This window comes from Perca fluviatilis, chromosome 9 (genome assembly GCF_010015445.1).
Source record: "Perca fluviatilis chromosome 9, GENO_Pfluv_1.0, whole genome shotgun sequence".
NCBI classification, from domain to species: domain Eukaryota; kingdom Metazoa; phylum Chordata; class Actinopteri; order Perciformes; family Percidae; genus Perca; species Perca fluviatilis.
Window position 1 is genome coordinate 20,209,993 of NC_053120.1, and position 27,934 is coordinate 20,237,926.

Here is a 27,934-nt window from a genome sequence, read left to right on the forward strand (position 1 = left end):
CAAGGCCGTCCACACCTGGTGGTTTATCTTTACAAGTTTTCAAAATGTTTTCTACTTTATTAATATTTACTCCAACAAATTTAAAATTACAATCTTTACCGCTCATGATTTTCTCTTTTATTAATGAATAAGAGATCTCATTCTCTATTTTTGTCATATTATTTCTTAAATCATTTATTTTATATATAAAATAATTATTAAGGTGGTTTGCGATCTCCACTGGTTTTGTGAGGAAATTTCCATGATTCTCCAAAAAAGATGGAGTTTGTTTAATGCTCTTTCCCATTAAGCTGTTCAACATATTCCATAATCTTTTACTATCATTTTTAATATCATTAATCCTGGCTTTATAAAACATTTTCTTTTTCTTTCTATTTAAATTAGTTAAAAAAATTCTTAGTTTATGGTAGATTTGACAATCTGATTGATAACCAGATCTTATTGCTGTTAATTTTGCTAAATCGCGTTCCACCATATGTTCCTTTAACTCCTTGTCTAACCATGATGTACTGACACTTCGGACCGTAAACTTCTTCACTGGAGCATGCTTTTCAACTATAGGCATAAAAATACCATCAACATTTTTCAGTGCTTCATCAGGATTTTTTTTCAGTAATACATCTAACCAACATACCTCTTTTACATCATTTCTAAATCTGTCCTGATCAAACCATTTGTATGATCTCTTTTGTATTACTTTCGGTCCAGGCTTCGGCACTTTTGCTCTTCTAACAACAGCAACTAAATTGTGATCACTACAGCCAGTAGGTATAGATAATGCTTTTGAGCATAGCTCAGCTACATTAGTAAAAATATGATCAATACACGTGGAAGTAATTGTGCCGTCACTCTTAGTAAATATTCTAGTTGGTTTGTTAATTACCTGTGACAAACCACATAAATCTGTAACATTTTGAAGACTTTTTTTCATTGAACAACCTAATGCATTCCAGTCAATATTCAGGTCTCCCATAAAATAAATTTCATAACTGCCCTCATACCCATGTTCTAACATTTCACATATTTTCTTTAGATATTCACTATTCTCACTTGGTGGTCTATAACAACAACCAATCAACATGGGCTTCAAATGTGGCAGTTGTATTTGTAGCCATAGTGCTTCCACCTCCATTGCCATTAAATAATTTCTAATTTTAATTGGTATGTGATCCTGAATAAAAAATGCAACTACTCCTCCACCAAATGCATTTCTATCCCTCCTTACAATACAATATCCCTGTATATTCAAAAAAGTATCATCAAATGTAGAATCCAGATGTGTTTCTGACACAGCTAAAATATGCAATTGATTAAGCATTAATATTTCAGGAATTTCAGTTAATTTGTTTCTGATGCTACAGATGTTAATATGAGCTATATTCAAACCTTTTCTTGGCATTTTAGAGTGCTTCATCATTGTTTCAAGCAGTAATTATTATCTTCCTGTTTATCTAATACCAACTGCATCGGAGCTCTCCCTAACCCACACTTAAACATACACATAACTATAAAACACACACAGACAAACAACCACACATACACATCCCTAACTGTATCTAACACAAATAAACATGCACTTGCATTGTCACCTAACACGTTCATATCTGCCAGCTAGAGTTAGCCAACCTCCACTTTTCATTTTATATTTCATATTATCCTTCACTCCATGAAAAACTCAGAATAAACTAAATTTAATTATAAATTTTACATATTTAGATTAGTACTTTTATTCAAGACAATATAGCCTACTCATCCAATTTAACAGAAAAAAGATTAAATTCTTTTATTTTTATTTTCTGGGAGCATCCATTTAATCCTTAATTATACGCAGTTCTTAACTTTAACTGTTTGAACTAAAAATACACATATTCAGCATCATATTGCTTTACCCAGTTTTGTGTGGTCTACCCCTAAAAATCAACAGCAATGACAATTATTTCATTATTTACATGTAATCTTTTTTATCATGAACTTCTCCAATGTCCAAAATGCAGTCTCTCTTTTAATTGGCCTAGTCCTTCTCAGCATCTGCCATTTTCAGTAAGTCTTTTCAGCAGGCCAAAAGAAAAAAAAGAAAAACAAAATAATTCACCTTTTCATTTCCTTCGTTATTTTCCATCTCGGACTTCTCAGGATTTAATCACTTTATTCAAGTATGTCTCTGCCGCCTCCCTGTCCTTGAAGTATTTTGTCTCGCTCTTAAAGGTGATGATAAGAGTGGCTGGATGAATGATCCCATGTTTTATCCCAGCTTCACGTAGTTTGGCTCTGGCATCCTGGAACTGCGATCTTTTCTTCGCCATCTCATCCGAATGCATTAGTGAACATCATTAGATGGTGAAACTCATTACAACTTAAAGGTTAACCTTTCCGAGGCTTTGAGGACCTGCAATTAAAAATGAAATAAGCAATAATGAGTATTTGAGTCCACCTTATTGAGCAAAGCCAAATCCTATAGTTTTTACCCTAAACTGCTTGTATTGTTTTTTGTTTTTATTCGGCTCATAGTCAAGTGACATATTGATCCCATGTCTTGCTGTGTTACCTCAAACCGCAATAGTAGGATTAGCCTCATGGTGCACTCATGTCCACCCACTGTTATGATTGTCTTTTGCCTCCTTCTTGCAACAAGGAAAGACTGGCTTGATGTGGTAAAAAATATATTTCTACCCAAGGACTCTCAGTTCTGGCAAAGTCTATCTAACAGAAATTCCAAATGGGTCCTTTACTCTAAGCAGTTTCAAACATGCATGTCTGTAGCCCCATCTTTTTGCTTCTCAAGGTCCATGCCCAACCAGAATAGGACCAAGAACACAGAATGTGTCCTATCGCAACTGCCCTGGTAAGTGCTTAGTGTTCTCCCAGTCTGACCCAGTCCACACAAGCCCAGCCCAGCCTTTCCCACTCAAATCCTGTTGTAAAATGTGATAGATTGTGATTTATAGGCAAGTTTCTTGTTATGTTTTTCCCTCTTACCAGTCCTTTGTCTCCTCTTCCCCAAAACAAAATCCATATACCCTATAGATCATTTTGTAGAGTCAGAGAAAGGCAATCATAGGGGGACATTTACTGAGCTGTTCCACACCAGAGCAAACCCTTACTAGAGTTTTCAGATGGGATAGCAAAGACTTTACCATAGTTTTCTAGTTTTTAGATAGAATAGATCATATGCCAAATACCAAGATTTGTGATTAAAAACCATTGCAGTGGTTCAGGAGCTTAGGATCCCATGGATTTGCTGGGATACAAGACTTGAGAAGTTGTTTTGCAGGACAACATATTAAATCCCCATTAAGCTGATCAGCGACGGGACCGCAGACAGTGTCCTCATTTTGACCAGTAACTGCTGCCCCTCAAAGTCTATCTGTGCCATGGAAATACGGTATAACCAGCAGTTTAATAACATAATATGATAAAAAGTTGTTTTCCGTCTCAATCATTGACTGAATGTAATGTGGTACTTAATTAATTTGTTCTGTTGTCTAAGTCTTTGCATTTTTTTTTGCATACAAGCAATTTTGGATTTTTCACTTCTGTGCAAGTGGCCTTTGCAACAAGTTGCCTACATTTCCACCATTTTCATCCTTTTGGCTTCATAATTAGGTTCTTGTCACAAACTGCCCTCATTAGCAACTTTTCTTCATGTTCCAGCCAAGGATGTACATTTTGCCTTCACCTGGCAATGAGTCACCCTCTGAATTGGCACTAGTAATTGCTTGAATCAGGCAACATAAAAGCAGACATTTCTTTATTAAGACTGCTTTGTGCTAACTATTTTGAAAAAAGCTAGAGAAAAAAGAAAGAAAAAATTCTACCCTTGCAAAACTGTAGAGTCGCAGTGGGCATAAACAGTCCTCAATGCTAATATTTTCATATTTTCATCACACTCTAATTCCAATAAACCCCCTGCTCCATGTGACACTGATGGGCAGATTATGAAAATTGAAGTTAAGCTGTAACAGCATGATTTTGGGTCCCCTTTGGTGCTTTTGTTTTTGTGTTCAGTTGTTCCCCCTTTATTTATTCAGTGTAGCTTACATGATGCTTTGATTTAAATTAAACTCTGGACCCACTCGCTCGGTCTGCCCTTGACAGCAGACATCCATTCATATCAAGATGGAACACCTGATTATTAATAGTCACTACGATTTGATTAGTGATAGTTCATAGAAACCAGCAATTCTCTAGAAAGCCTGTAAAGTCTAGTGGAGACAGTTTAGGATGTTTGGGGTTAGTGTGGGTTGGCATGTGTCTCATGTTTGTTGGTTTTAATGTTGCTATATTAAAAGTGACTGACTCTCTTCCCTTCCCCTGTGCAATCTGCAGGAAACCTCATCGGCTATCTGACTCACTCTCTTCATCCACTTACTGATTTCTGATCACACTGATTGCTATTTCTATTTTTTACATTTCTACTAACGTCGTCATCATCGTCATGTGTTCTTTTCTTTCCAGGTTTCCTTCACGCCATCTCTCTCTCTCTCTCTCTCTCTCTCTCTCTCTCTCTCTCTCTCTCTCTCTTTCTCTTTCTGTCCTCTTCTCTACTCCTCTGTTTTATGTGGCTGAGGCGGCTTCTGAGACCTCAACTGTTGTTAATTTGTTTGCTTCCTACCCGTGTTCGATCTCTTAGTTAGCTGTAACACAATTGAATTTCTTCCGCAGAATGGCGTGCATTCATTTACGGATTTTTCTGATTATCTAGTTTCCACTGAAGCCTAGATCAGACTCAACAATTATAGCATATTCAAACTGTAATATGAACCTGCACTAATTGGAGCTGGATGGTTGCAGGAATCAAGGCGAACATAGTTTATGATTGCTATACATTATCCCACAGTGCAAACTGGCCCAAAATGAGTTCATTTAGTATTCCAACATTGATCCTCAGGCCCTCTGTGTTTGAGCCTTTGTATTGTGAAGCCATCTGAAACTGAAACCTGAGAAAGACAAAAACCAATAGAAGTGTAGATCAAGAGCAAAAGAATTGACGCATGCAGTCTGTACTTGGAAGATTAACATCTCCATTAGTAAACAGTTGCTATGTTGTTGAAAGAATACATTTGAAATTATATGATATATAATATTTAAAATCAATCAGCCTGAATCAGTCAAACTTAATAGAAATTACTCTTTTAAGTCAAAAAAAGTTTCATAACAATGAAATTAAAGGAACTACATTTCTCTGTTAAATATAAACTGTAGCTTCAGTACCATATAATAAGCAGTGGTTGAGCATTTTGCTGAGCTTTTCTGGACACATAGTTAGAGAAAGTCTCTTTGAATGACTGTATTTTTCTTTTCTTCGATGCCCTTTTTTGTCCCCTCACATTTGGCCAACGACCTCCTGATTGAACAGCAAGCGGTTTATCTGAACTGTCCCAGTTGGGAAATGCATGACTTGAACAGTCTTGTAGTCTGACCTAGGCTTTAGACTGAGAAATGTATTTTCTAAAGAATTTATGTAAATTTGTTATCAATATGTCAGTCTTGTTGTTGCAGTTTAAACTAAGCTAGTGATTTTCATGCAATGCAAGTCCCATGATATGTTTCATAAATCAGCTATTGGACTGGGTAATGCTTCTTAGCTCAGGTGCCTTGTTTGAATGTGCACATATTGGCAAATTTATAGCAGACTTTTATCAGAAAGCACAAAATAACAAATTAAGTGCAGTGTTGTTTTGTAGAAATAAATACATGTTTCAACAGTGAGTGCATAAAAGCTATATCAATGTATTTTGCACCAGTGACTTACACTGATTACCTGCTTTCTTGATAAGGCCACAGTACGTTTGTTTTCTGTGTACATATGGCTTCATAATTGTAAAAGTGGTGAAGTAAGATTAGAGTGTTACGCAGAGACTTTTGTTATTGAGGTATAAGTTAGGTGTAACATTGTCCAGAATGGTAAAATTACATCTTAATTGTATTCAAATCTACATGGATTTTAAAGATATAGCAAAGGGTTATCTACTACTCTATTTTTAACTTTCTTTAGAAAAATAAAAGACACCTTTTCTTTTTTGTGGATTTGTGTTTGGTTTATGGTGGTGGGTGGATTAAAATAGACCACAGCAACAAAAACCAGAGTCATGTTAAGTGAAATTATAATTAACATAAATCAATAAATAGATGCCATTAATGACACTTTTCTATATAGTATCCACAGGATGGCTTTATTAACGTATTTTTACAGGGTTTCCGCAGGGTCTTAAAAAGTCTAAATCAAAATTTTAGGCTTTAAAAAGTCTTAAATTCGGTGAAGTATTGTGTTCTACGTCTTTTTGAATTCCGTGATGTTGTAGTTCTTTCTTTCGCTTGTCCAAATATAATTTCGCTGTATTATGATTACAAATGAGACCAACATGCATATTTTGTTGCAGCCAATCAGCTTTCATGTTATTGGCGCGAGTCTCTTTCAGATTGCACCACAGACATAAAACGAATTTTATTCTTCAGCTATGGGGAAGTGCAAGTTTAACAATATTAGGCTTGAAAAAACTGAATTTAGGGCTTAATTGATGTTATGATAAAGGCCTTAAATTTAATTCATAATGGTCTTAAATTGGTCTTAAAAAGTCTTAAATTTGACTTGGTAAAACCTGCAGAAACTCTGTTTTATAACTAAAGGGAGATCATTCTCAATATGTCATTTATTTTCAATGTGAATCTCAAAATGTCTTACTATGTGGCAAACAACAAATCTAAGATTTTTTACTGAATGTCATTAGTTATGCCATTTGCAATAGCACATACAGGCAGTTGGCAGTCTGTCAAAGATAAAATCCATCCACCACTATGCCTTATACCAATTGTGACGATTGGTCATTTTCGATGTTCTAATCCAACCCCTTTTCTAAGACAGGACCTTGACGGCTGTATGTCACTTTTCTCACAACTTTCCTGTTTTCTCTGAATAGGTCTACCCATCTTTGTCAATGTCTCATAATGTGTTTCTGCATATGTAATCATAGCGATGCCAGTTAATTCATATTAATCTCTTTTTTTCCCCTTGCACCCCTTTCATTCTCTCTTCCAACGCTTAAAATAGAAGTGGAGCAAAAAGGTAAATAACAGACACGATCCAAACCCTAGCTCCTTGTTTTGTGGCATCTGGTTGTAAACTACCTATTTTTCCATGGTGGCCCCTACAAACCCATCGCAGACGTTATCTTCAGGAATCTCCCACCCCCTAACTGTAATGTTAACGGCCAGTGTTGTGCAATAAGTGGAGTGAGGCTGGCCATAAAAAAAAAAAAAAAACTGCACACAAGCAGCCAAAAGATGTAAATGGGGGCGTATTGGCTGCAGTCAATAGGGGCTTCCTCTCCTCATTCTCCCTGGGTGCTTTTGCTACTCAGCAGAATCTCATTTTGCCTAGCTTCCAAACCCTTTTCCATAGCATGCCATGGTAACAGTGTTTCTTGGCCCTTTTTTTAAAGCTATTGCTAACAACTGTCCCTTTTATCTCCGAGCCCTCCCCTCTCTCACTCTTCTTGCCATTATTCTCACCTGACCACTTGCTGCTCTTTTCTCTGTTGATTCTTATGCCTCGTATGCCTCAGAGCACCAACCAAAACACCTCAAGAGACCCTTACTAAAACGTTTTTTAAATTTTAATGGTTGTGACATTTGCACCACTTCGTAATGACAAGCCTCTCAGGAATATACCGTAGAATAGGTGGTGTAAGTGAGATACGTCTAAGTACACACAAACATTGTGCAGACTGTGCTGACTCCTGCTCTCTCATAACCTCTCCCGTCTGTTGCCAAGTGACTTTAGTTGGCTGCATTTTTTTTGTTTACAGGACCAATTGTTTCGTTAAGTTTTGTTTCTGTTCTATTTCCCCTCATTTGTGTTCTACTCCCAACAGTAAATGTCTGTGAGGCCAAGCTTCTTTTTTGTTTCAGACTACTTTTATATATTTAAACATTATGCTTAATAACTTTCCTAATTCTTTTTTTCTTTCTATGCACAAAACCAAAATCCTTATATTGCTTGTGAATATTGATTATAGCTGTTAGTTGTGTTTTGGCCACTCTTTAATGTATGTCTGTCTCCACTCCTTGTGGACAACCTGTAAAACAAAATGAAGACACTAGAGATTCTATGGATATTACATATAGTTTTTTTTATGGTTTTATTTTTCACGTGTTAACCTGTGTCTGTTTCTTATTCTACTCTTCTTCCATTACTAGTTTTTCTTTGTCCTGGGACTCTGAAAGCTGTCGGTGATCCTTCCTTTCTATTTGAAGCGGAGCAACAAGCTGGTGCCTGGTGCAAAGACCCACTGCAAGCTGGTGACAAAATCTACTTCATGCCTTGGACTCCTTATAGGACAGACACTCTCATTGAGTATTCCTCCCTGGATGACTTCCAAAATGCCCGGCAAACCATCACCTACAAGCTGCCCCACCGGGTGGATGGGACTGGATTTGTGGTCTACGACGGGGCCGTGTTTTTCAACAAGGAGCGTACCCGCAACATTGTGAAGTTTGACCTGCGGACTCGAATCAAAAGTGGTGAGGCGATCATCAATAATGCCAACTACCACGACACGTCACCCTACAAGTGGGGTGGTAAAACAGACATTGACCTGGCGGTAGACGAGAATGGGCTGTGGGTGATCTACGCCACCGAGCAGAACAACGGCATGATCGTAATCAGCCAGTTGAACCCCTACACTCTACGATTTGAGGCTACCTGGGACACCACCTATGATAAGCGCTCAGCCTCCAATGCCTTCATGGTTTGTGGAGTACTCTATGTGGTCCGCTCCACCTATGAAGACAATGAAAGTGAGGTCAGCAAGAGCCTGATCGATTACATTTACAATACCAAACAGAACCGTGGGGAATACGTTGATATCCACTTTCCCAACCAGTACCAGTACATTGCAGCTGTGGAATACAATCCGCGAGATAACCAGCTCTATGTGTGGAATAATTTTTACATCCTGAGATACAACCTGGAGTTTGGCCCACCTGATCCAGCACATGGTAAGAACACCCAATACCCCCCCCCCCCTATCCAGACAGTATTTTTTAAACTGCATTGCTGAAATTGTGATTTTAGTTGCTGTCAAGTGCACTTTGATATTCCTTTGGTATTCCCAATCTATGTATCAAGTGTCACAGCTGAATGATTTTTAATTTAGAATCTAATATGTGCTAGATATGTTACGGAAGCTTTGGAGTGTAGGAAAGCATCTTGGGGGTGGAGGGTGACGTGAGTGGGGCTCTGTGGTAAACAACACCTTGAAGCCAGTTACCATATCATAAGGGATCAGTATCTAGGGGATTTGGGGAGGTTTACCATCCGGGCGTTCCCTGAGTCCCTAGTGCTAAGGCTCAAGGGACCTCTGCTAGCATAACCCTTTTTCTTTTTTTTAGAGAGAGTATGACAGGGAGAGAGAGATATACTTTCACCCCTGGAAACATACATGCCCGGACAGGTGCAAAGTCTTGCCTGGGGCAAGGTTAGATCATTCCCCAAGTGATGCTGAAACTCCAAATCTCCATTGGCCTTTAAAAGAAACTACTTCCCACCCTGCCTACAGAGTGTGAGGATTCAATGTTCTGTCTAAGAAAGAAAGAGATGGTAGACACAAGGGAGAAGGATTAATGACCCAGGGTCACATCAGTAGCGTATGTTTTTAATTTAGCTGTCAAGAGCTGAGGGGAAGCTAGCCTAGGCCTGCGATAGTCCTTACCCTGAGAATATAATAACAGTAATTATCCTAATCCCCTGCACACCCAGAGTCCTAAGTCCACGTAATGCTCAACGCAGTCAGTGATGAGCCACTGAGGTCAAGCAACTTTTCCACAGATTATCCAAGAGCTCAATATTTATTAATGTCTTTGCTCGTCCACTTTTGTATTGATAGGACATGAGCTGGGGCTGCTAAATTGGGTTCAGCCAGTGGAACAGCATCAATCTAGCCTGACCAAGGCAAGCCTCACTGTAACAAAGAAAGTAGTCCAGGTTGGAAAGCAAAATTAATATGCAGAGGGGGGGATTGAGTAGAATACTGCAACAATCATGGGGAACAAGATAAAAAACTTTTTTATTTTTCCAACTCTGAATAACATGTTTGAAGTTTCTCCACTGCTAATAAGACAGATACCAGACAGATTTTTTTAAATTAAATATTTGCATATCACAAGTACATTCAGAGCAATTGAGGAATATGCTACAGCCAAAAGGTGTTTCCTAATTTTAGTCATGCCCAAAACATTATGTTGCACGGTGAGAATTCAAATGAGCTGATTCTAAGCAGTGCCTTGCATTTGCAGACAGCTGCTATAAAAGTGGCCATGATATCACTCCTTCTGCTATCTAATCAAAACAAATTGGAGCATGTCTTTACATGCCATCATGTGTTTATATACAGTGAACTGATTATTAAGCAGTCGAGCAACAGCCTCCACAACAGCCTTTATTTTCCTGCTTAACTGTTATGGATTCTTGGAATAAACTGTGTATAGACAGGCTGCATGCTCAATTGATTTATTCATTTGCTGAATGGACACTGATTACTGATAGAGAAATCAGAGGCTTTAACAGGATCCGCCTAGCCTGACAAGCCAGATCAGTATCAAGATGTTGGGTCTGGGAACTCACCATTGGCAGGGCTCAATCCGAGGGGCGGGATAAACAGTTGTCTTTCAAATTCCCTCTGCAGGCAATCAGATAACGCTACAACCAGGCAGAGCAATGAAGAAGGTAGCGGAGCTAGTTGATAGATTAAACTTTTGCCATATCTGGTTGGTAAAACTCCCAACACATCTTCCTTTTTTAAGAATTCAGTGCCGTTCTTTGTTCTTTTCTCAAAGAAAAGTTTAACTCCAAGTCTTCCAGAGTCACAGCCAAAGCCGATTCGAAAGACAGCAGCAGCAGCAGCCATAAGCCCGCCCACAGACTCTATGTGATTGGCCCGGCCAGAGTTTGGTTTTTCCAGCTCGCAAGCTAACGGAGAGTTGCTAGACCCCCTGGCTGCAAATTACATTTGCTGCTGCTAAGGTGCATCTAGATTTCTAGGCTAGGATCCGCCCTGAAATAAGACTACACGTGTGTGTGTGTGTGTGTGTGTGTGTGTGTGTGTGTGTGTGTGTGTGTGTGTGTGTGTGTGTGTGTGTGTGTGTGTGTGTGTGTGTGTGTGTGTGTGTGTGTGTGTGTGTGTGTGTGTGTGTGTGTGTTTATTCACACAGTCAGACCTCCCAAGCAACCAAAGGAACTTCTCTTCATGTAGATTATGTTTAGAAACATACACTGCCTGACATACTGTATGTGCTCCTCGGGGCTTCCGTATTCACACATCTTTATTTTAACGCCAACAAGGACTCTGTTCTTTCTTCTTGACAAATGAGACATAAGCCTGGCCCTGCTGCTGTGCTGACTAATGTATGTTGAGTTCCAGTCGATGAGTGCATGGCAGAATGGTCCAGGATGATCATCAAGATGTCAATAAACTTGTCCTCCCACATGGCTGATGTTGACACATAAATGATGGCACTTTTTTCTGGCTGTCACTAGATGCCCTCTCTGTGATATCTTGATGCTTGTTTCAATGCCTCACTGGGCACTGAAACAAGCCATCAGAATGCTTTTGTAGTGTTAAAGGTTGAAGGTACGTGTTTTGAGCAGCACTTGGCGAAAGAAAAATGAAAAAAACATTTCAGCTTTGCTCAAATAATTGCAAGCATGAAAGCTTAGCACATGATGAAAGCATCGTTTGTACAACAGAGAGATCTAATATACAACAGTACATGTGGCTGTCCACTGCAGATGATGCTCCCAACCCCCACCCCAAAATTTCTCAAGTGCGCAAACAACTCTGTCACATGATTCGCTCCGTCATGAATTGCAATCACATCAAAGTGATGTTGGGACCCTGTGTGGCAGACAGTTGGGTTCCTGTCAAGTCCGATAACGTCGCTCGTGTCGAGGCAAGATCATCTCTTGTAGGATTATGGGGGAGTGGATGGGGTCACATCCAACATGCGGCTCCAATGAAAGTGGACATTAAATGGGTCAGTAAGTCCCACTTTTGGCTTTGACCAGCAGCGCCATAATCCACTCATTTAACCATGGCTCAATGCCTGTTCTCCTTTTTACATATAGGAGCTCATAAAAAGACATATTCCTTTGTCGCATCTTGTAAGTGAGATGATTAAATTGATTTAAATGAGGTATTCCCAGAGAAAACTCATTATGCACCCATTTCTATGGACTGTTTATTTATGCCAAGCTCTGATATTTGGCCTCAAACCACTGAGTAAGCATATCAAAATATTTTTCTTACCAGAAGTATGCACAGACAGACTCTATTCACTGCCACAATGGTACAGAGGTGAGCCTTGGAAACCTTTTATTTATCCCCTGTCGCAAAATTAAATTCTGAATCACTTCCGTATAAAAGCCCCCAACGCTGCAGTTAACACCCACACAAAATCTAGACTTCCTTTTTAATTGTTGAAATGTCAATACATTTGCATACAATTTCAATCTTTGCTGCACCCTCAAATTATAAATTTGCGAGTGGGGATCGTAAGGAAGCGAATGACCCAATTTGTTTGAAATTATAAGATAGAGCTCACTGACGCGACTTGCCAATTAGCTTACAAAACTCTGCATGTGGTCAAAACAATGCCCTGTAGTTTGTGTGTTATGAAAGTGCTTTGCAATGCAAAAATGTTCAGCTGTTACAGATGCTCGTGAGTCATATGCATTAGCAGTCACCCCAGAGAGCCTACCTCTTATAGTCTGATAAATATACAGCTCACTAATAAGCACCACTATGATTCATTCCTGTCTTCTGCAGTGCTTACATAGAGGTCAACTTGTGCATGGCAACATTTAGAGAGGCAGGGAACACAGAGAGAGGAGGAGATGTAGGATATTTTAAACGTCAACATCAAGTTTTCACAGCCATCTGAGGTGCTGGGGTAAAGCAGCAGAGACTTTGGCCTCCTATATGCTCACCAGTGGCGCAGGAGCAGGGATCAGGATGTGTTAAAAACGTCCAATTTGTTTGTTTTCCTTGACGACAACCCCCACTCCCTCTCCCCAACCCCCTGTCAGCTGTCCAAGTGGACACAGCGGTGTGAAAGGAGACTGTATTGATGTGGAAAATCACCCTTTTTGTTTTGTTTTTCTGTCCTCCTGTCATATTATCGTTTCTTTCCCTGTCTGCCTCCAATCTTATTGTCTCTCTCTTTCATTATCTCTCTATTGCATTCAGTCTTGCTGCTTGCGTGTCTATCTTGCTCTCTCTCTCTCTCTCTCTCTCTCTCTCTCGTATTTTTATCATTTTTCTTTTACTCTTCCTCTGCGTGTAGACTTTTCGTAGTTGTCCTCCTCCATTGTCATCCATGAACTCTGAGACACTTACATCTGGATATTTGCATTTGTGTGCATTCCGGTCTGCACATATAGTACATACGTCTGTTTGGCTTCTCTCCTAAAGTCAAGCTAAAGACTGTTCAAATCATGCCCAACGAGAGCAGTGCACACTTAATGACAGGATTTGAGTAAATCCTTAGCTGTGCATTCTGGGAAACAGTAAACAGGACGAAGACAGCCATCAAGATCAGGGATCACTCGCTACCCAGTTTTGTTATTCAGAAATATGTGTTCACTGGGGAAACAGTTTATAACAGTGTTTAGATTTAAGTGACATTATTCCATTTAAATATTTAACATGAAGCTTATTTTAAGTTGTGATTGCACACATTTATAATTGATCCAGATCCTACTACTAAACTACCTATTTAAGTGAAAGTTGATGTGTTAAGCAACTTCTCTCTGGTTCTTTCTCACGTTCATTCCTGTTGACTCCTGTTGGATTCACACTGGTGTTGACTGACTATACAATCCTGGCCAGCCAGAACCAGGCCAAATCAAACACCTCACAACAATCTGCAGAAAACAGCCCAGAATTTGTGCAGAAATCCCCTAAAGTGACATGTAGCCTTAAATCTTTGTTTTGGTAGCAGGGATGGGTTAATTCAACAAGACCGTTATGTTTTATAGCACCTAAAGGCGTGCCTAAATCCCAGAATTATGTCCATTTTACTGATAATGTTTTGAACTGTGTAAACTGGGAGAATTTCTGGGATGTTAGGGCACTTTTGGGGAGTGTATCTTTAGCGAAAGGCCTCCATCTTTACTGCTGGACTACAGAATCTCCGTATATGCCAGTTTCCATTCTTTATTCTTCCCATGTAACCACCATTTTATGACACACTGTGACATTATTCCATCTACATTGTGACCCACTGGTCTCATTCTTGGTTACGATATGAGGGTGAATTTAACTGGGGGGAAATCCCACGACGGGGATTTACAGTCTTGTTCACAACGTCTCTGATATTACATTGTGGGATTATACCTAACCACCCAGTGTCTGGTGGCAGTAAAGGCCATACAGCACATGAGGTCAGGAAGTCACCTGTTTTTCTTCTGAAATCTGATCACGATCTCTGCTGCTCCTTGTAAGACACAAGGACCAGTTGTTGCCAGAGAAGGAGGAACATTTAACCCCTTATCCAAAAACACACCTCAAGATAATGTTTTCTCATATTCCCAAACTGCTTGTCACCGCTTCTACTGGAATGTCTTACCCGCTGATGTAAAACTACTGCACACAACGCAGCCAAATGATCTTCACTGACAGTGTGCAAGTATGTGGGCAACAGCAAACCCGGGGTTATGATTTAAAATGTCACAAAGAGTTGTTATACATAAAAGAGAATGGAGTGTGTGTGTGTGTGTGTGTGGGGGTGGGGGGGGGAGATTATTGTTACACTGAGCCCTATAGCCAAGGGGACCCACAGTCTCTTGTTTGATTACAGTCTGACTGTGAAACAAGGCGTATTAAAAGAATTATTACTCCGACATCACAATGGTCTCCCATCACTCCCTGACACACGCCTTTGAGGAGATTTATTTCACACAGGCCTGATTATTGTGTCTATGTGTGTTTCTCTAATCTGTGTATATGCGGGTATGCGTGCTTTTCACGTGACACAGCTGTGTGCATGCTTGTGTATGTGTGTGTGTGTGTGTGTGTGTGTGTGGTGTGTGTGTGTGTGTGTGTGTGTGTGTGTGTGTGTGTGTGTGTGTGTGTTTATACGAACATCTCTGTAACAGACATCCTCCTGTGCACATGGCATTAAATATCAGTCTGCTTGGCACACTTAGAGTTAATGGTTGAAATTTGAGGCACGTACAGTACAGAGAAAGCTGCAAGGAGGAAAAAAAGCAGGCTGTAGTCTGGCAGCTGCTGTGTCTGTTCTCTATACTTTGGTGTCATTCTGTGTGTCAGGGTGTATATGAATGGGTACATGTGTTTATAAAGCGTGTGTGCTACGTGATCGATGTGTGTGTGTGTGTGTGTGTGTGTGTGTGTGTGTGTGTGTGTGTGTGTGTGTGTGTGTGTGTGTGTGTGTGTGTGTGTGTGTGTGTGTGCACTCTGCCTGCATGCCTGTGTCCATATGAGCCAATGCGTTTGTATTGTGGGAAAGAGAAATATTGGAGACAGCAGTAAATAACGTAATCCAGCTATTAGGTTCCGTTCCCTAAGACATGGACGTATACTGTACACATCCTCACAAAGACATGACTCATGGGAAATTATAAGAATTTTCACTCAGCTTTCTTCACATTTACTGCTGATACACAACCAATCATACGGCATGTTCCCCTCCACAGCTACAAATGCAGCGCAGAGTGAAAGACGTGTAATCCAATTTCCTTTGTGTATTATTGTTATTATTGGTAGATATCAAAATGCATCACACACGTGTAATAAATAATCACACTATTTCATACTCCAGAACAGCTCCATTTCCATATGAACTCAGAAGCAAGGCCGCATCTAGAGAGGAATGAGTAAAATGCATGTTTGAAAATGAGATATTTCAGCGGCAGCATTAGCACAGGAAATAATTTACGCTTAGTTTTTTCACAGTTCGACACCTTATTTCAATTAATCTACACTTTGTGCCGAACGAATTAAAAGCTGATGGGTTATTCATTTATTTTCCATCCACTAAATTCTCTTGGACCCCTGAGCGTGGCCCCCTTCTGATGGCAGAAATAGACTGAATTGTTTGAGGCTCGACTGACTTGTTAACTTTTGCGATTCCTCTTCCATTAGGAGGTGATTACCACCCAGGAGCCACATTTCACAGTGTACAAAAGACAAAATTCGTTTTACCTTAGCAAGGAGTAGGTCTCCTACTAAATGGGAACAAAGAGGTGAATCTCCTAAGCAGCCTCGTTTCACATCGTTATGAGATTAGTGTGAGATCTAATATTTCTTTTAACTTTTTTTATGTGGCAAATTAGCTGAAACACATGCTAAATATTTGTTCCTTTACCCTTTTTCCCCAACACCGCAAGATAAACAGCACCTGCTAATGTCTATGAAACATTACCCTGATGAACAACCATGCGGTGCCTACTGAAAGTGAAGCCATTAAGCATAATAAAAAAGACACACGCTGTCGGTTTTCATTTGTCACCACGGCCTGACTACGGAGGTCTGGTAAAGTCGTGTGTGTGTGTGTGTGTGTGTGTGTGTGTGTGTGTGTGTGTGTGTGTGTGTGTGTGTGTGTGTGTGTGTGTGTGTGTGTGTGTGTGTGTGTGTGTGTGTGTGTGTGTGTGTGTGTGTGTGTGTGTGTGTGTGTGTGTGTGTGTTTGTATTTATCATAAGGATCCCCATTAGCTGACACCTAGACGACCAGCTAGTCTTCCTGGGGTCCAAAACAACATTTAATCAGACAATATTAAAACATTTCATAGCATATACTGAAAATAAAAAATAAAAAACAACTAAATACCAAAATATCTGATTACAAAAAAAAATAACAAAGAAGAAAAATTACAATTAAAATTAAATGAAAACAATAACAAACCAAGCAAATAGAGAAATATCTTGAAAACGAAGTTATATGTTACATGGCAAACATTAAGGTGTGTGTGTGTGTGTGTGTGTGTGTGTGTGTGTGTGTGTGTGTGTGTGTGTGTGTGTGTGTGTGTGTGTGTGTGTGTGTGTGTGTGTGTGTGTTCCTGAGTGCTTACATGTATGCATATGCTCTGACAACACTTGGCACGCCGTGCTCCCTTGCCTTTTCCTCTTCTGGATTCCTGTCTCATTGTCTGTCATCAATCCCAGACCTATAACCCCAGCGGTGATAACAGAGCCACTGAGATACATTCATGAGCAACAATGCGTGGGCGACGAATCACACAAAGAGGTTATGAATAAGTCTGCCCCGACTATTGGTGGTACTTTAGAGAATATCACTCCACACGCTCACACTCTGTGACAGCTAATTGAAGGTTCCCCTTGGGCTGAGTGCAGCAGAAACAAAATAATCAGGGATCCTGTCCTGGTTTTGCTATATAACCCAAGCGTGGGATTTGCTTCTCATAATCAAAGGAATATTGCACAGGGAAGGTATTCAGTGGTGTCAGGTGCGTGTTGCCACAGTGCAAAACAGAAATATTTGGTCCACTCCATGCTATAAATCACAAAAGGTTTGGAAAAGGCTGCTGCAGCACTACCAACAGATCAATACCCATCCCTCACAGTGGCTGCTTAAAAACTTATCCACTTAGACATCTCTGTGAAGAAGTGACTGCCTGAGAGGAGTGTCCATTTTAATACCTATGGGTTAATTCTTCCCAGCTTTCATTGGATCAAATTAAATCAAGCTATGGCATAAAGGTAATAAGATTATTGTGTCTCTGGCAGGATTACAGGCTGACACGCTATGTACACAGGAACAGCAGTGGTCAGAGAGGCTGCATTGTTTATGCACAAATTTCCCTGGGAAGTATAGCCTACATTCACATTAGCCTCTTTTTCACACAGGAAAGAGGATTAGTGTGCATCATAGACATGAAATGAAACCTCCCAACAGGATTATTTTAGCCCTTTTACTTGTGTCCTTTTCATAATATTTCTTGTTAATGAAGCTCTTTAATATATTGCTGTATTCTATGACGGTGCTCGCTGACATTTTTGTTTTAGCAATGCCAGCACAGCTTTTCAGTATCGCGTAGCTCAGCAAATCCAGCTCACACCACTTTCCCAAAGCCAAACCTATCCAGTTTGCTATGGAGCAGTCCCTCTCCAATGGAATGCTTTAGGAAAGCCAAACGCATTAGTTCTATATTAACCACACCTAACATTAATTACCTCCACAGTTTCACCGCTGATAGCAGGTAGCAACAAAATAAATAAAAAAACTTCAAATAGATTTAATTTTAAATGTTGTAAGTAGAGCATGGAGCTCAACATCCCAGCGAGCCATGACTTGAGTAAGGGGTGTAGTCAAGATACAGTTGTTAGTTGACATGCTAAAGGAATGTGCTTGGATTACAGCAGATGCCTCTTTGATTTATTGGCTGTAGTTGCAAGCCTTTTTTTAATCTTAAATCATGCTGTCGAGCAGCAATTCATTTTCATTTTATTTCTGTCTGCATTCTAAACTCCCCATCCACAGAGACTGGGATCTTATCTTTATCATCTTTCATACTTTAGAAATAAGAAACTTATAAAGGGCCCCAAAGTTTCTTGGGAATCTTCTGAAAGTTTGCCAAGCAACTCAGACACAGATGTTTAAAAAGACACAATGATAATTATTTACACACTCGACACATATTCATTATCTTTAGGCCGAGTTGCAACATTACATACTGGAGTGTCTAAACTTAACTGAAAAAATGCTAAGCATTTTTTTTTGCACGGTGGCTATTACTCTCACCTCTGTGAGACTTCTCAGTGAGTCATGAAAAAACAAGGGCCATAGCAATTAAAGGGTATTGGTGCAGAATAGAGAATAGAGTCATTTCTCCTAGCCAGCTAAATGCTAGTGCTGAAAGGACACTAAGCACAGGTTGTCTCTCAACCGCTGTGACAGGCCGTGCAGCCGTGAATTTCACTGTTGAGTAAAAGGATACAGGTAGGGAACGAGGGACAAGAGAGGAGGAGGCTGAGGTGAAGCTAGCCAGCCAGATCTGCCTTCAGCTCAGTGTCAAAACAGGCAGTCGTGTGTGTGTGTGTGTGTGTGGAGTTCTAAAGCCCCCAACAGGAGGGAGCACAGAGTCATCTCCTCTGGTCAATAGAGCCTAATTCGCCACATGCAGCAGCCAGCCTCAAAGGTGATTTCCCTTCAGCTGAACTGTGCTGAAGCCTCTCATCCACACCATGGGGCCTATGGTGATAGTAGGGGTGGTATGTGTATGTGTGTGTGTGTGTTTGCCTCCATTATCCAATGGAGGCAATAGTTATGGAGGTGTTGCTGCCATCTCTCCCTCAATCCACTGAAAGACAGAAACTTTCTATTACTTCTCCAGCTTAGCCCCATTGTTTCTGAATCTTCCCGTCATCGTCTTCTATGTGTGCCTCTATTTTCCGCCATCATCCCCCCTCTCTCTCTCTTTCCCCTGTCCTGCCTCTGACTCCCTACTCTCTTTCACTCTGTTGCTCTGTCTTGGATGTCTCTCAGTACTGGTTTACTACTGAGTACGACTCAGCTCAAGCAGTGTAACAGCACCTCTTCACATTCTCTGCATGCTCTACAGGCAGCCTAATGGAGGAAATCAAAGTACTCAAATGCGATTAGATTCAGTATGCACATTGCATTCCAATCAGAGCTCCTTTAAAATTCAACCAACAAATACTTTCTTCAGAGGGGGTTTATGTTTTCTTTTTGTACTTGGAGATCTGGAGCAGATTTATATCTAATAGTTAGTGTTTATCAACATTTCATCGATTAAACTTTTATGTTCGACTTTTATGAAATGTAATTACAGTGCTACCTACACTTCTCTGGTGTATCACATGAAAAATGTCTTCATAGTTTTTCCTTAGTGGCTCATGTTAAATGTAAGGAGTACACTATTTTCTGCTTTCCCGGGACTGAAACATATTGTTTTTGCCCGAGGCGTTGCATGAGTTACTGCACACCTGCTTTATCAGAGTATGAGTTGTAGCAAGAAACAACTGCAAAATGAATGCTCAGGCACCATGGCTACATATACAGGTTTTGTGTTACTCTAGTGAAATTTAATCAGCCATGCCACAAAATCTCCAAGGCAAGAATGATTGCCAGGCAGGAGGATGTTACTGTAATTATTGTCTTATTCACTGCAGACTGAGTGCCTTGGATAAGCCTTAGTCAACGGGACTGCAACACGCTTGTTGCACAAAGCACTTAGCAACAATTCACACAACAGGACACTTGGATGTATAAGCATGACAATATTGAACATGTTGGGGATTTTTTTTTTTTTTAGGAATGTTAGTTACAGGGGACACCGTTAAGGTTTAGAGGTACATGAGGGCATCTGCCCACCAGAAGGTCAAGGTTTGTATAACTGACAAAGTATTCTTAGCAAAATACAAAATACTAGTCGACATTATGCTCCCTAGGGTTGCCACACTAATTAGCGGACCTCACACTGCAACCGCAGGTCAAACTACCATTTGGTTTGTATTTCTATGTTTGAATCCACAGCACTGCATCATGTTTTCATAAAGACTGATAATAAATATGTGCACTACTGAGAATCACACTCCATAAATCATGGAGGCGATAATGTTTTCCTCACTGGGCTGCACACCATCACATATCAATGGCCCACCCTAAACATAATGCCTCTGTACCCTCTGTCTCTTCACAGCTCCACCACTGTCAGAAGTCACCACGTACCCTCAGCCTCAGAAAACGACAACCACCACCACAACAACCACAGTGCACTGGGGTGTGGCCAACACTACCACCACAACAGGGCTCAAGGAGGGCAGCAGGGGAACGCCAAAGCCGCCTCCTGTGATTCCACAGACTACTTCCCCTCCGCCCCTTGAGTCCTTCCCTTTACCCGAGCGCTTCTGCGCGGCCACAGAGAACAGAGACATAACGTGGCCTCAGACCCAGAGGGGCATGCTCGTGGAGCGCCCTTGCCCCAAGGGAACACGAGGTAAACAGGACTCCCTCTCACCTCAGGGCCATGTGCTTGCTGCTTTCAATATGACCTAAAGCACTTTAAGAGAACATCCCAGAGTTTGTTAGATGTGTCTGGTAATCTTGCATACAATTTTTTTTTGTATCTATAAAGAGTATCAGTTGGAGTAGGTGTTCAGAGAATCAGTGAAGGCAGTTGATAATGGCGTTTTAGCTGTGTCATTCCAGGTTGAAGCATGATTATAATGGCTGGGTTGCAGAGGATCCGGCTCAGCTGTTTCTCCTGCAGCTTGCATCGAGACGTGCATCCCTCATTTGATTGTGTGTGAAATTGTGTTAGCACTCAGAGTTCATCAGACGCAGGGATAATTAGGACAGGGAAAAAAATGTTGCCACTTTGTATCAAAAACAGGAGCCAGCTGTTGATAATATTTTCAAAAATAATTTTCAAAATTGGCAACTTTATATGTTTGGGGTTTACTGTATTGAACTATTTCAGTTTAATTTGTCCTTTGACAGCATAAAAAAACTGAACATCCTTCATGGCTGATATTTCTGTGTGCACACACAAGCAGACATTCTCTGGCTTCATATTTGTATGAATTTGCATGTTTGTAAATGTCTTGTTTGTGTGCACTTATTGTATCAGTGCCCTTGTCCTTTGTTGCCCTGTAAAGGACTTACTGGGAAAATACATTTGATTTGACTTGATTAAACTTGACTATTCTGTTCTTGTTTTCCCTGTCAGGCACAGCCTCTTATTTATGTGTCCTATCCACTGGGGCTTGGCACCCGAAGGGCCCTGATCTCAGCAACTGTACCTCCCACTGGGTCAACCAAGTAGCCCAAAAGGTTTGTATGAGCTCTGCCTCACTGTTTTCCTTCTAAGTGGGATGTGTTTCTTAAAAACATAGAGGAGGTAGACAAAATAATGGAAACGTCCTTGTTACAAAGATGGCTGCAAAGCTGGGTGAAATTAGCTGGAAAGCTGCATTTGTAAGCTATAAAAGAGGTATGGAAATGAGGACTTTGATAAGTGTTTTCTGAAAACAAAAAACAAAACAAAAAACTGCAAAGTTGAAGACTGTGTTAAAATTGCGGGTGCATCAGTCAAAATAATTGCAATATGATATGTAAGGGGAAATTATGACAGACAAATCAGCACAAATAAGGTATAGCATAAAGCACAGACAGAGATAGGACAGGTATAAACTGTGTATATTTGGCAAAGCAAGCATTTGTTACTGTGTGGCACACAGTAAAAAAACTGCCACCATGGCAACTTCTCCCACGTGAAGAAAACCTTTTCATAACTGGCATTTCAAGGACTCATTGGAGTGTGTGATATCAAAAGCTGTAAAGAAACCCTCCAAGTCTGTCTTCTTGCATTCTTGTGAACATTATTCACTCTCTTTCCCCCTGCAGATCCGCAGCGGTGAAAATGCAGCTAACTTGGCCAACGAGTTAGCCAAGCACACCAAAGGCCCCATCTATGCAGGGGACGTCAGCTCCTCGGTGCGCCTGATGGAGCAGCTGGTGGACATCCTGGATGCTCAGCTGCAGGAGCTCAGACCCAGCGAGAAGGATTCTGCAGGACGGAGCTTCAACAAGGTAACCACATTCACCAGAAAAAAAAAAATCCTGCATCACCTAAGGCACTATATATTTAACATATATACTGGAAGCATTTTCTCACCATTTCTCTCTTGTTGCATCACTTTTCACTGACCCGTTAATAATGACCAATGCAGAAGGGATAACAGTGTTTCCCAAAATAATGCAGGGATATTTACAGTAGTTGTTATTTTTTGTCAAGCGCAGTCCGCCTTTCCTTCTCTTTCTTTTGAAGTGCAGGAAAGCTGGCATGTACCAGAGATCTGTATTCATGGCAGTGTTTGTACATTTATGGTATTGGCCAAAATGTGTCTCTGCCAAGCATGCTACTTCTAGGATGTGTCAGGAGGCTTTGAGTGGAAAATACAGCATGTCATAAATGTGAGCTGAAGGACTATTACACTTTGACCTCCAGGTAAGCAGGTCAATGGCACGAGATAGGGAATGGATGGATCAGTCTTTCAGTAGTTACTTTGTATATTGACCACTCAGTCAGGGCCTTGTTTCTACAAAGCCTTTGGTTTAGCTCATGAACTTGTGCAAATTATGTGTCTCTATTTTTTATCTGTTCTTTTTCTTTTCTAATAAAAAAGCTTCAAAAACGAGAAAGGACATGCAGGGCATACATGAAGGTACTGGAGCAATGCCTCTGTCCACTCTGCTTGCTGCCGTCCCCTCCTCTATCCCTGTGCTACAACTGTATATGCCCCAGCCCAAGTTCAGCAGCATGTAACCTCTGCACTGTCATGTACTCCCTCCTCCCTGTGCTTTCTGCTTTTTGAGTAATTGCCTTACACACAGACACAATCGTACCCAAAGTGCTTTCTAAAGTCAAAGAGAAGTCATCTCCAATTACCGAGGTGGCTTCTTTACGTGGATGTGTCTCTGTGTTTTGTTTCCCCCCCTTTATGCGTTGATAGCGATGGTGTATTTTGTTTTTCATCCTGTTTTCCCTATTGTATGTTTTCTAAGTGTTTACTCAAGATTGCACGTCTGGATGCATAACACCACAACTCAAACAAAAATCCTGCTCTTACATCCCTCTCATTATTCATTTGCTAAAAGGATTTGCTGCTTTGTGACATTTTTTGCTTTTTATACGAGAGCTCCACGACATATAAAACCCTACTGAATATTGCATCAAACACAGTTCACTTGTGATTTATTTAAATCTGTTTCAAGGACCATCACCTGACCTTTCACCGCATGTAAAGTAAAAACTGTAGCTCTTGCTTCACAAGGACACAGGTTTTAGGTCATAGAAGTCATTTGTTTCATAAATTAAAAGAGCAAATCTTCAGCTCTATCTAGTTAATAGGGTTAGCCAGGTCAAACCATTTTTTTCCCCTTTCTTTGAATGCTATCAGGTTGGGGTCATACATCAAAGTATTTTGGCCACATATATCCCTCAACCATTAGGGAGATCAGTGTCCTCCACCTGCCACCAAAGTCACCCCCCGCAATCCAAATCTCTCCTTCGGGAGGGTATTAAAATGGATCGAGCTAATTAGCCAGTCAACGGCCGTGCGCTCATAAAAAGAAAGGAGGAAAAGGGAGAAAAAAAAATGCATGTATGTAGTTACTCCACCTCCGCAAAAATGTATCATCATTTGTTTTTTTAATGTCACAACATGTAGATGTTGAAGGAAGCGACCGTGTTAGAGAGGTTTTGTCTCGATGTAAATTACATCATTTATTCGACTAATAACAGGGCATAAGAGGATTTGGGACAGAGCTCGTTGAGTCAGCAGTATCTGAGATCTGCCACACTTGACGTAACATCACTATAGCTGCCCCCCAACCTTTCCACCATGTCGCCAGCATTGATTACCTGATTAGAAACATTGATTTGATTATTTCCTGAAGAAAACTCGGCGTTGTATGCATCCCACGCCCAATTTATCTGCTGTCTGTTCTGAGCTGTTCAGGTGGCAGAAAGCGTGAAGCTGGAAAAATATATAAGGATACAATTTTATTACACTGTTTAACATATCATAATCATTCTATTCCTTAGTAATACTAAGTGCTTTTTGCAGGGTGACTGCATGACTTATTGTACAGTCCAGTATTTTCACTAGAGGATAAGTTGACTTCAGGTCAAAAGTTAAAGAAAAATAAAGTTTTTACATGCAGAATACTTTGCAATTAGAGACTTTTAATTGAGGACAGCTTTTGTTACTTTGACTTTAATCAGGCCAACTCTTGATATCCTGCTATTGGACAGACCTGATAGGCTCAATACACTCACCCTGTGTGAAGTGTCTGCGCTGATGCAGCGTCCTTGACAAAGAAACTGAATCCGCACCATCTCCAGTGAAGCTCCTGTTCCTCTCCCCCTCTGCAGTTTATCCTTCATGATCAATACAATTGCAAAAACAATGTCTTTCTTATTCTGTAAATGTCTGTAATTAATCAATCTTGTCATATATGCAACCAAAATATAGATTACCCCCAATCGTTTTAATTTTAACCCTCACAGATGTGATGCTTCAGCACAGCATTTCATCCATTTCAGTGTCTGCATGCCACTGCTAATGCTTGCAAACTAATCCAATTTTTTTTTCTGAGTTACTCAAATACCTTTTGTTTTGTGTGTTTGTGTGTGTGTGTGTGTGTGTGTGTGTGTGTGTGTGTGTGTGTTTTTTTGTGTGTGTGTGTGTGTGTGTGTGTGTGTGTGTGTGTGTATCTGTGTGTCTGCTTCAACACAGGCCATTGTGGACACGGTAGATAACCTTCTGCGACCAGCGGCCTTGAAGTCCTGGCAAGACATGAACAGCACGGAGCAAACACACGCAGCCACCATGTTACTGGATACTTTGGAGGAAGGGGCCTTTGTCCTCGCCGACAACCTCATGGAACCTGCCATTGTCAAAGTTCCTGCAGACAATATAAGTAAGTAAAACAAGAGTTTGTGGTGAGCAAATGACAAGCGTTTGTGATTGATGGGAGCTCAGTTAATTTGATTACTTTCAATTCATTGAGAGAGGAACTCTGTGATAGGAAAACAAGGCCGCCACATAAAAAAGGACTTTGTTTTCATAATAAGCGTTTAAACCTCGAGGGAAAAGAAAAACAACGCATATTAGGTTTAACGAGTCGCTTACTGACAAAGTGATGAATATCAGACAATTAAATAGACTGGATTCTCTGATTGCGCACGCTTAGTTTATAAATGTATGCGTCTAGACCTTGTAACTCTATACATTAATGTGAACATTAGCCTGCTGTGGAGTCAGAAAAAGTACATTGTTTATTCACAGCCTCATTCTCTCATTTTCTTCTGCTGTTAGACCATATAAGGAAGGCTTCTCCTTAGTTGTTCTATGTTTCCTCTGCAGTGTTGTTTTATTCATATTAGTAAGAGTCTCACAGGGATTAAATGATTCCTTTGTAACTGGCGTTTTTTATTGTGCAGCCCATTGTCACAAAGATGTAGCGTTTGAGTCATTGTTATGTCGTTTGGTCTGTGCCAACAGTTTGTGTAGAAATGTCAGGAAGAAAGCTTTGGGATCAATATTGTCCACTGTTTTGTTTGTAGGCCCTTGTGTTTCAGTTAAACAGCCTGCAATGACCAATGTCTCATTCTCTTGTCCTTTCTCTTTTCCCTTTGAACCAATCCTCTGCCTTTCTGCACCGGGCAGTCCTGGACGTGTATGTACTCAGCACCGATGGCCAGGTGCAGGATTTTAAATTTCCACAATCCAGCGAAGGCAGTATCTCAATCCAGCTGTCAGCCAACACCGTCAAGCTCAACAGTCGGAATGGTAAGCTCCCTTAAACATACCAGGAGAAATGAGAGACGCTTGTCAAGATCCTTCTGCTTACTTTAAGAGAAATTAAGTGTGTATTCATTGTGCGTGTGTGTTTGCCTTTGGCTCCCATTTTTGTTCCTGTGAAAAGGTGAAGAGTCTGTACTAGTGTAGGAGCACAACAAAGGAGTTAATCTAAAAAACTCAGAACCCTGAATAATGAGAGGCTTTTAAAAGCTCTCTGTCTCTATCTCTCACTCATCTTTCACTCGTCTTTGCAGTTCCTTGTTGAACATTTTAAATGGAATTACATTGGAATGAATTGGAGTGTTTAAATATTTTTAGTCCTCTTTTTGTCACAGTTTTGTTTTTTCTTCATACATTTTTTAAATTCTTCTGGAAGCTTGATTTTATTTCTCTCATCCTCTGATGTCTGTCTACGTCTTTCACTTTACAGGAGTTGCTAAGCTGGTTTTCGTGCTCTACAAAAATCTGGGCCAATTCCTCAGCGCAGAAAACGCCACCATCAAGATGGCCAATGAGGCTTACGGCCGCAACGTGTCGGTGGCTGTCAACTCTGACATCATCGCCGCCTCAATCAACAAAGAGTCCAGCCGTGTATTCATTAATGACCCGGTGATTTTTACCCTGAAGCACATCAATGTGAGTCTCCCTGCTGGAGTGAATGGACAGGTAATATTAAAAAACACCAGGAGGGAACATCCAGAGTAGACAGAGATCTGCGATTTGAATTGTAAATGTCTGGCTAGGTCAGTCGGCAGTTTATTTAAGTCATTGAACATCAAATTAAAGGAGTCTTTAGAACCTAAGTGAATTCTTAATGAAAACTAATTCTTTAATCAACATTGGGATATAAATGATACCCATTTTCTTTTATAGTGGGGGAAATTAACTCCTAGATTAGCCGTACAATCTAGGATGAAATTACTGGAGCACCAATTATCTTTCGTCTTTTAAAGTTGTCACTAGAGTTCCCAGAGGGCCATGCAGGACTCCATTCTTTATCAGAGAAATTGTGCAATTCCAAAGACATACCGTCAAACAATTATGCTTCTCTGTTATTAAGGCCTCAAATACCCAACTATGCTTCGGTTGACTTGGCAAGCATGGGCCAAATGAGATACAACATATGAATTGCTTCATAAGAGCTGTAAAGTGAAAAATCATCCTCCATAACCATGCGGAAAAAAATCCTTTGTATGAGTAGGGGGTAAATGGCCTTTGTGTTCTACATGTACTTCAATTTCAGACAGTCAATTATTTGGACACTTAACCATATCTCTTGTTATCTGCAGATGGAGCACTACTTCAACTCCAATTGCTCCTTCTGGAATTACTCTGAGAGGAGTATGATGGGGTACTGGTCCACCCAAGGCTGCAAACTCCTGGACTCCAATAAAACACATACCACCTGCTCTTGCAGCCATCTCACCAACTTTGCCATCCTTATGGCGCACCGTGAAATCCCAGTATGTCACGTCCATTTTCTTTATATCCATCTCTAACTGAGGTTTTCTTTAAACTCACCTGTAGTATTTAAGACTTTTTTCCTATTTCATAAGCAAACCCCA

The 27,934-nt window shown here is 40.4% G+C and overlaps 1 protein-coding gene across 50 annotated transcripts in view; it reads left to right on the top strand.

The window, feature by feature from the left end:
• adgrl2a (adhesion G protein-coupled receptor L2a) overlaps window positions 1-27,934 on the top strand; it is a 100,185-nt gene that overhangs the window by 53,583 nt on the left and 18,668 nt on the right. For 18 of the 50 annotated variants that reach the window (XM_039810777.1, XM_039810779.1, XM_039810792.1 and 15 more), the window contains exons 5-15: window positions 2,783-2,842; window positions 7,049-7,063; window positions 8,197-8,997; window positions 20,699-20,995; window positions 21,728-21,831; window positions 22,405-22,590; window positions 23,187-23,225; window positions 25,302-25,485; window positions 26,235-26,357; window positions 26,800-27,035; window positions 27,659-27,832. In XM_039810777.1, coding sequence (XP_039666711.1) covers window positions 2,783-2,842; window positions 7,049-7,063; window positions 8,197-8,997; window positions 20,699-20,995; window positions 21,728-21,831; window positions 22,405-22,590; window positions 23,187-23,225; window positions 25,302-25,485; window positions 26,235-26,357; window positions 26,800-27,035; window positions 27,659-27,832 — 2,219 coding nt within the window. The remainder of the gene's footprint in view (window positions 1-2,782; window positions 2,843-7,048; window positions 7,064-8,196; window positions 8,998-20,698; window positions 20,996-21,727; window positions 21,832-22,404; window positions 22,591-23,186; window positions 23,226-25,301; window positions 25,486-26,234; window positions 26,358-26,799; window positions 27,036-27,658; window positions 27,833-27,934) is intronic. The other 32 variants (XM_039810780.1, XM_039810782.1, XM_039810815.1 and 29 more) reach the window with 9 other exon arrangements.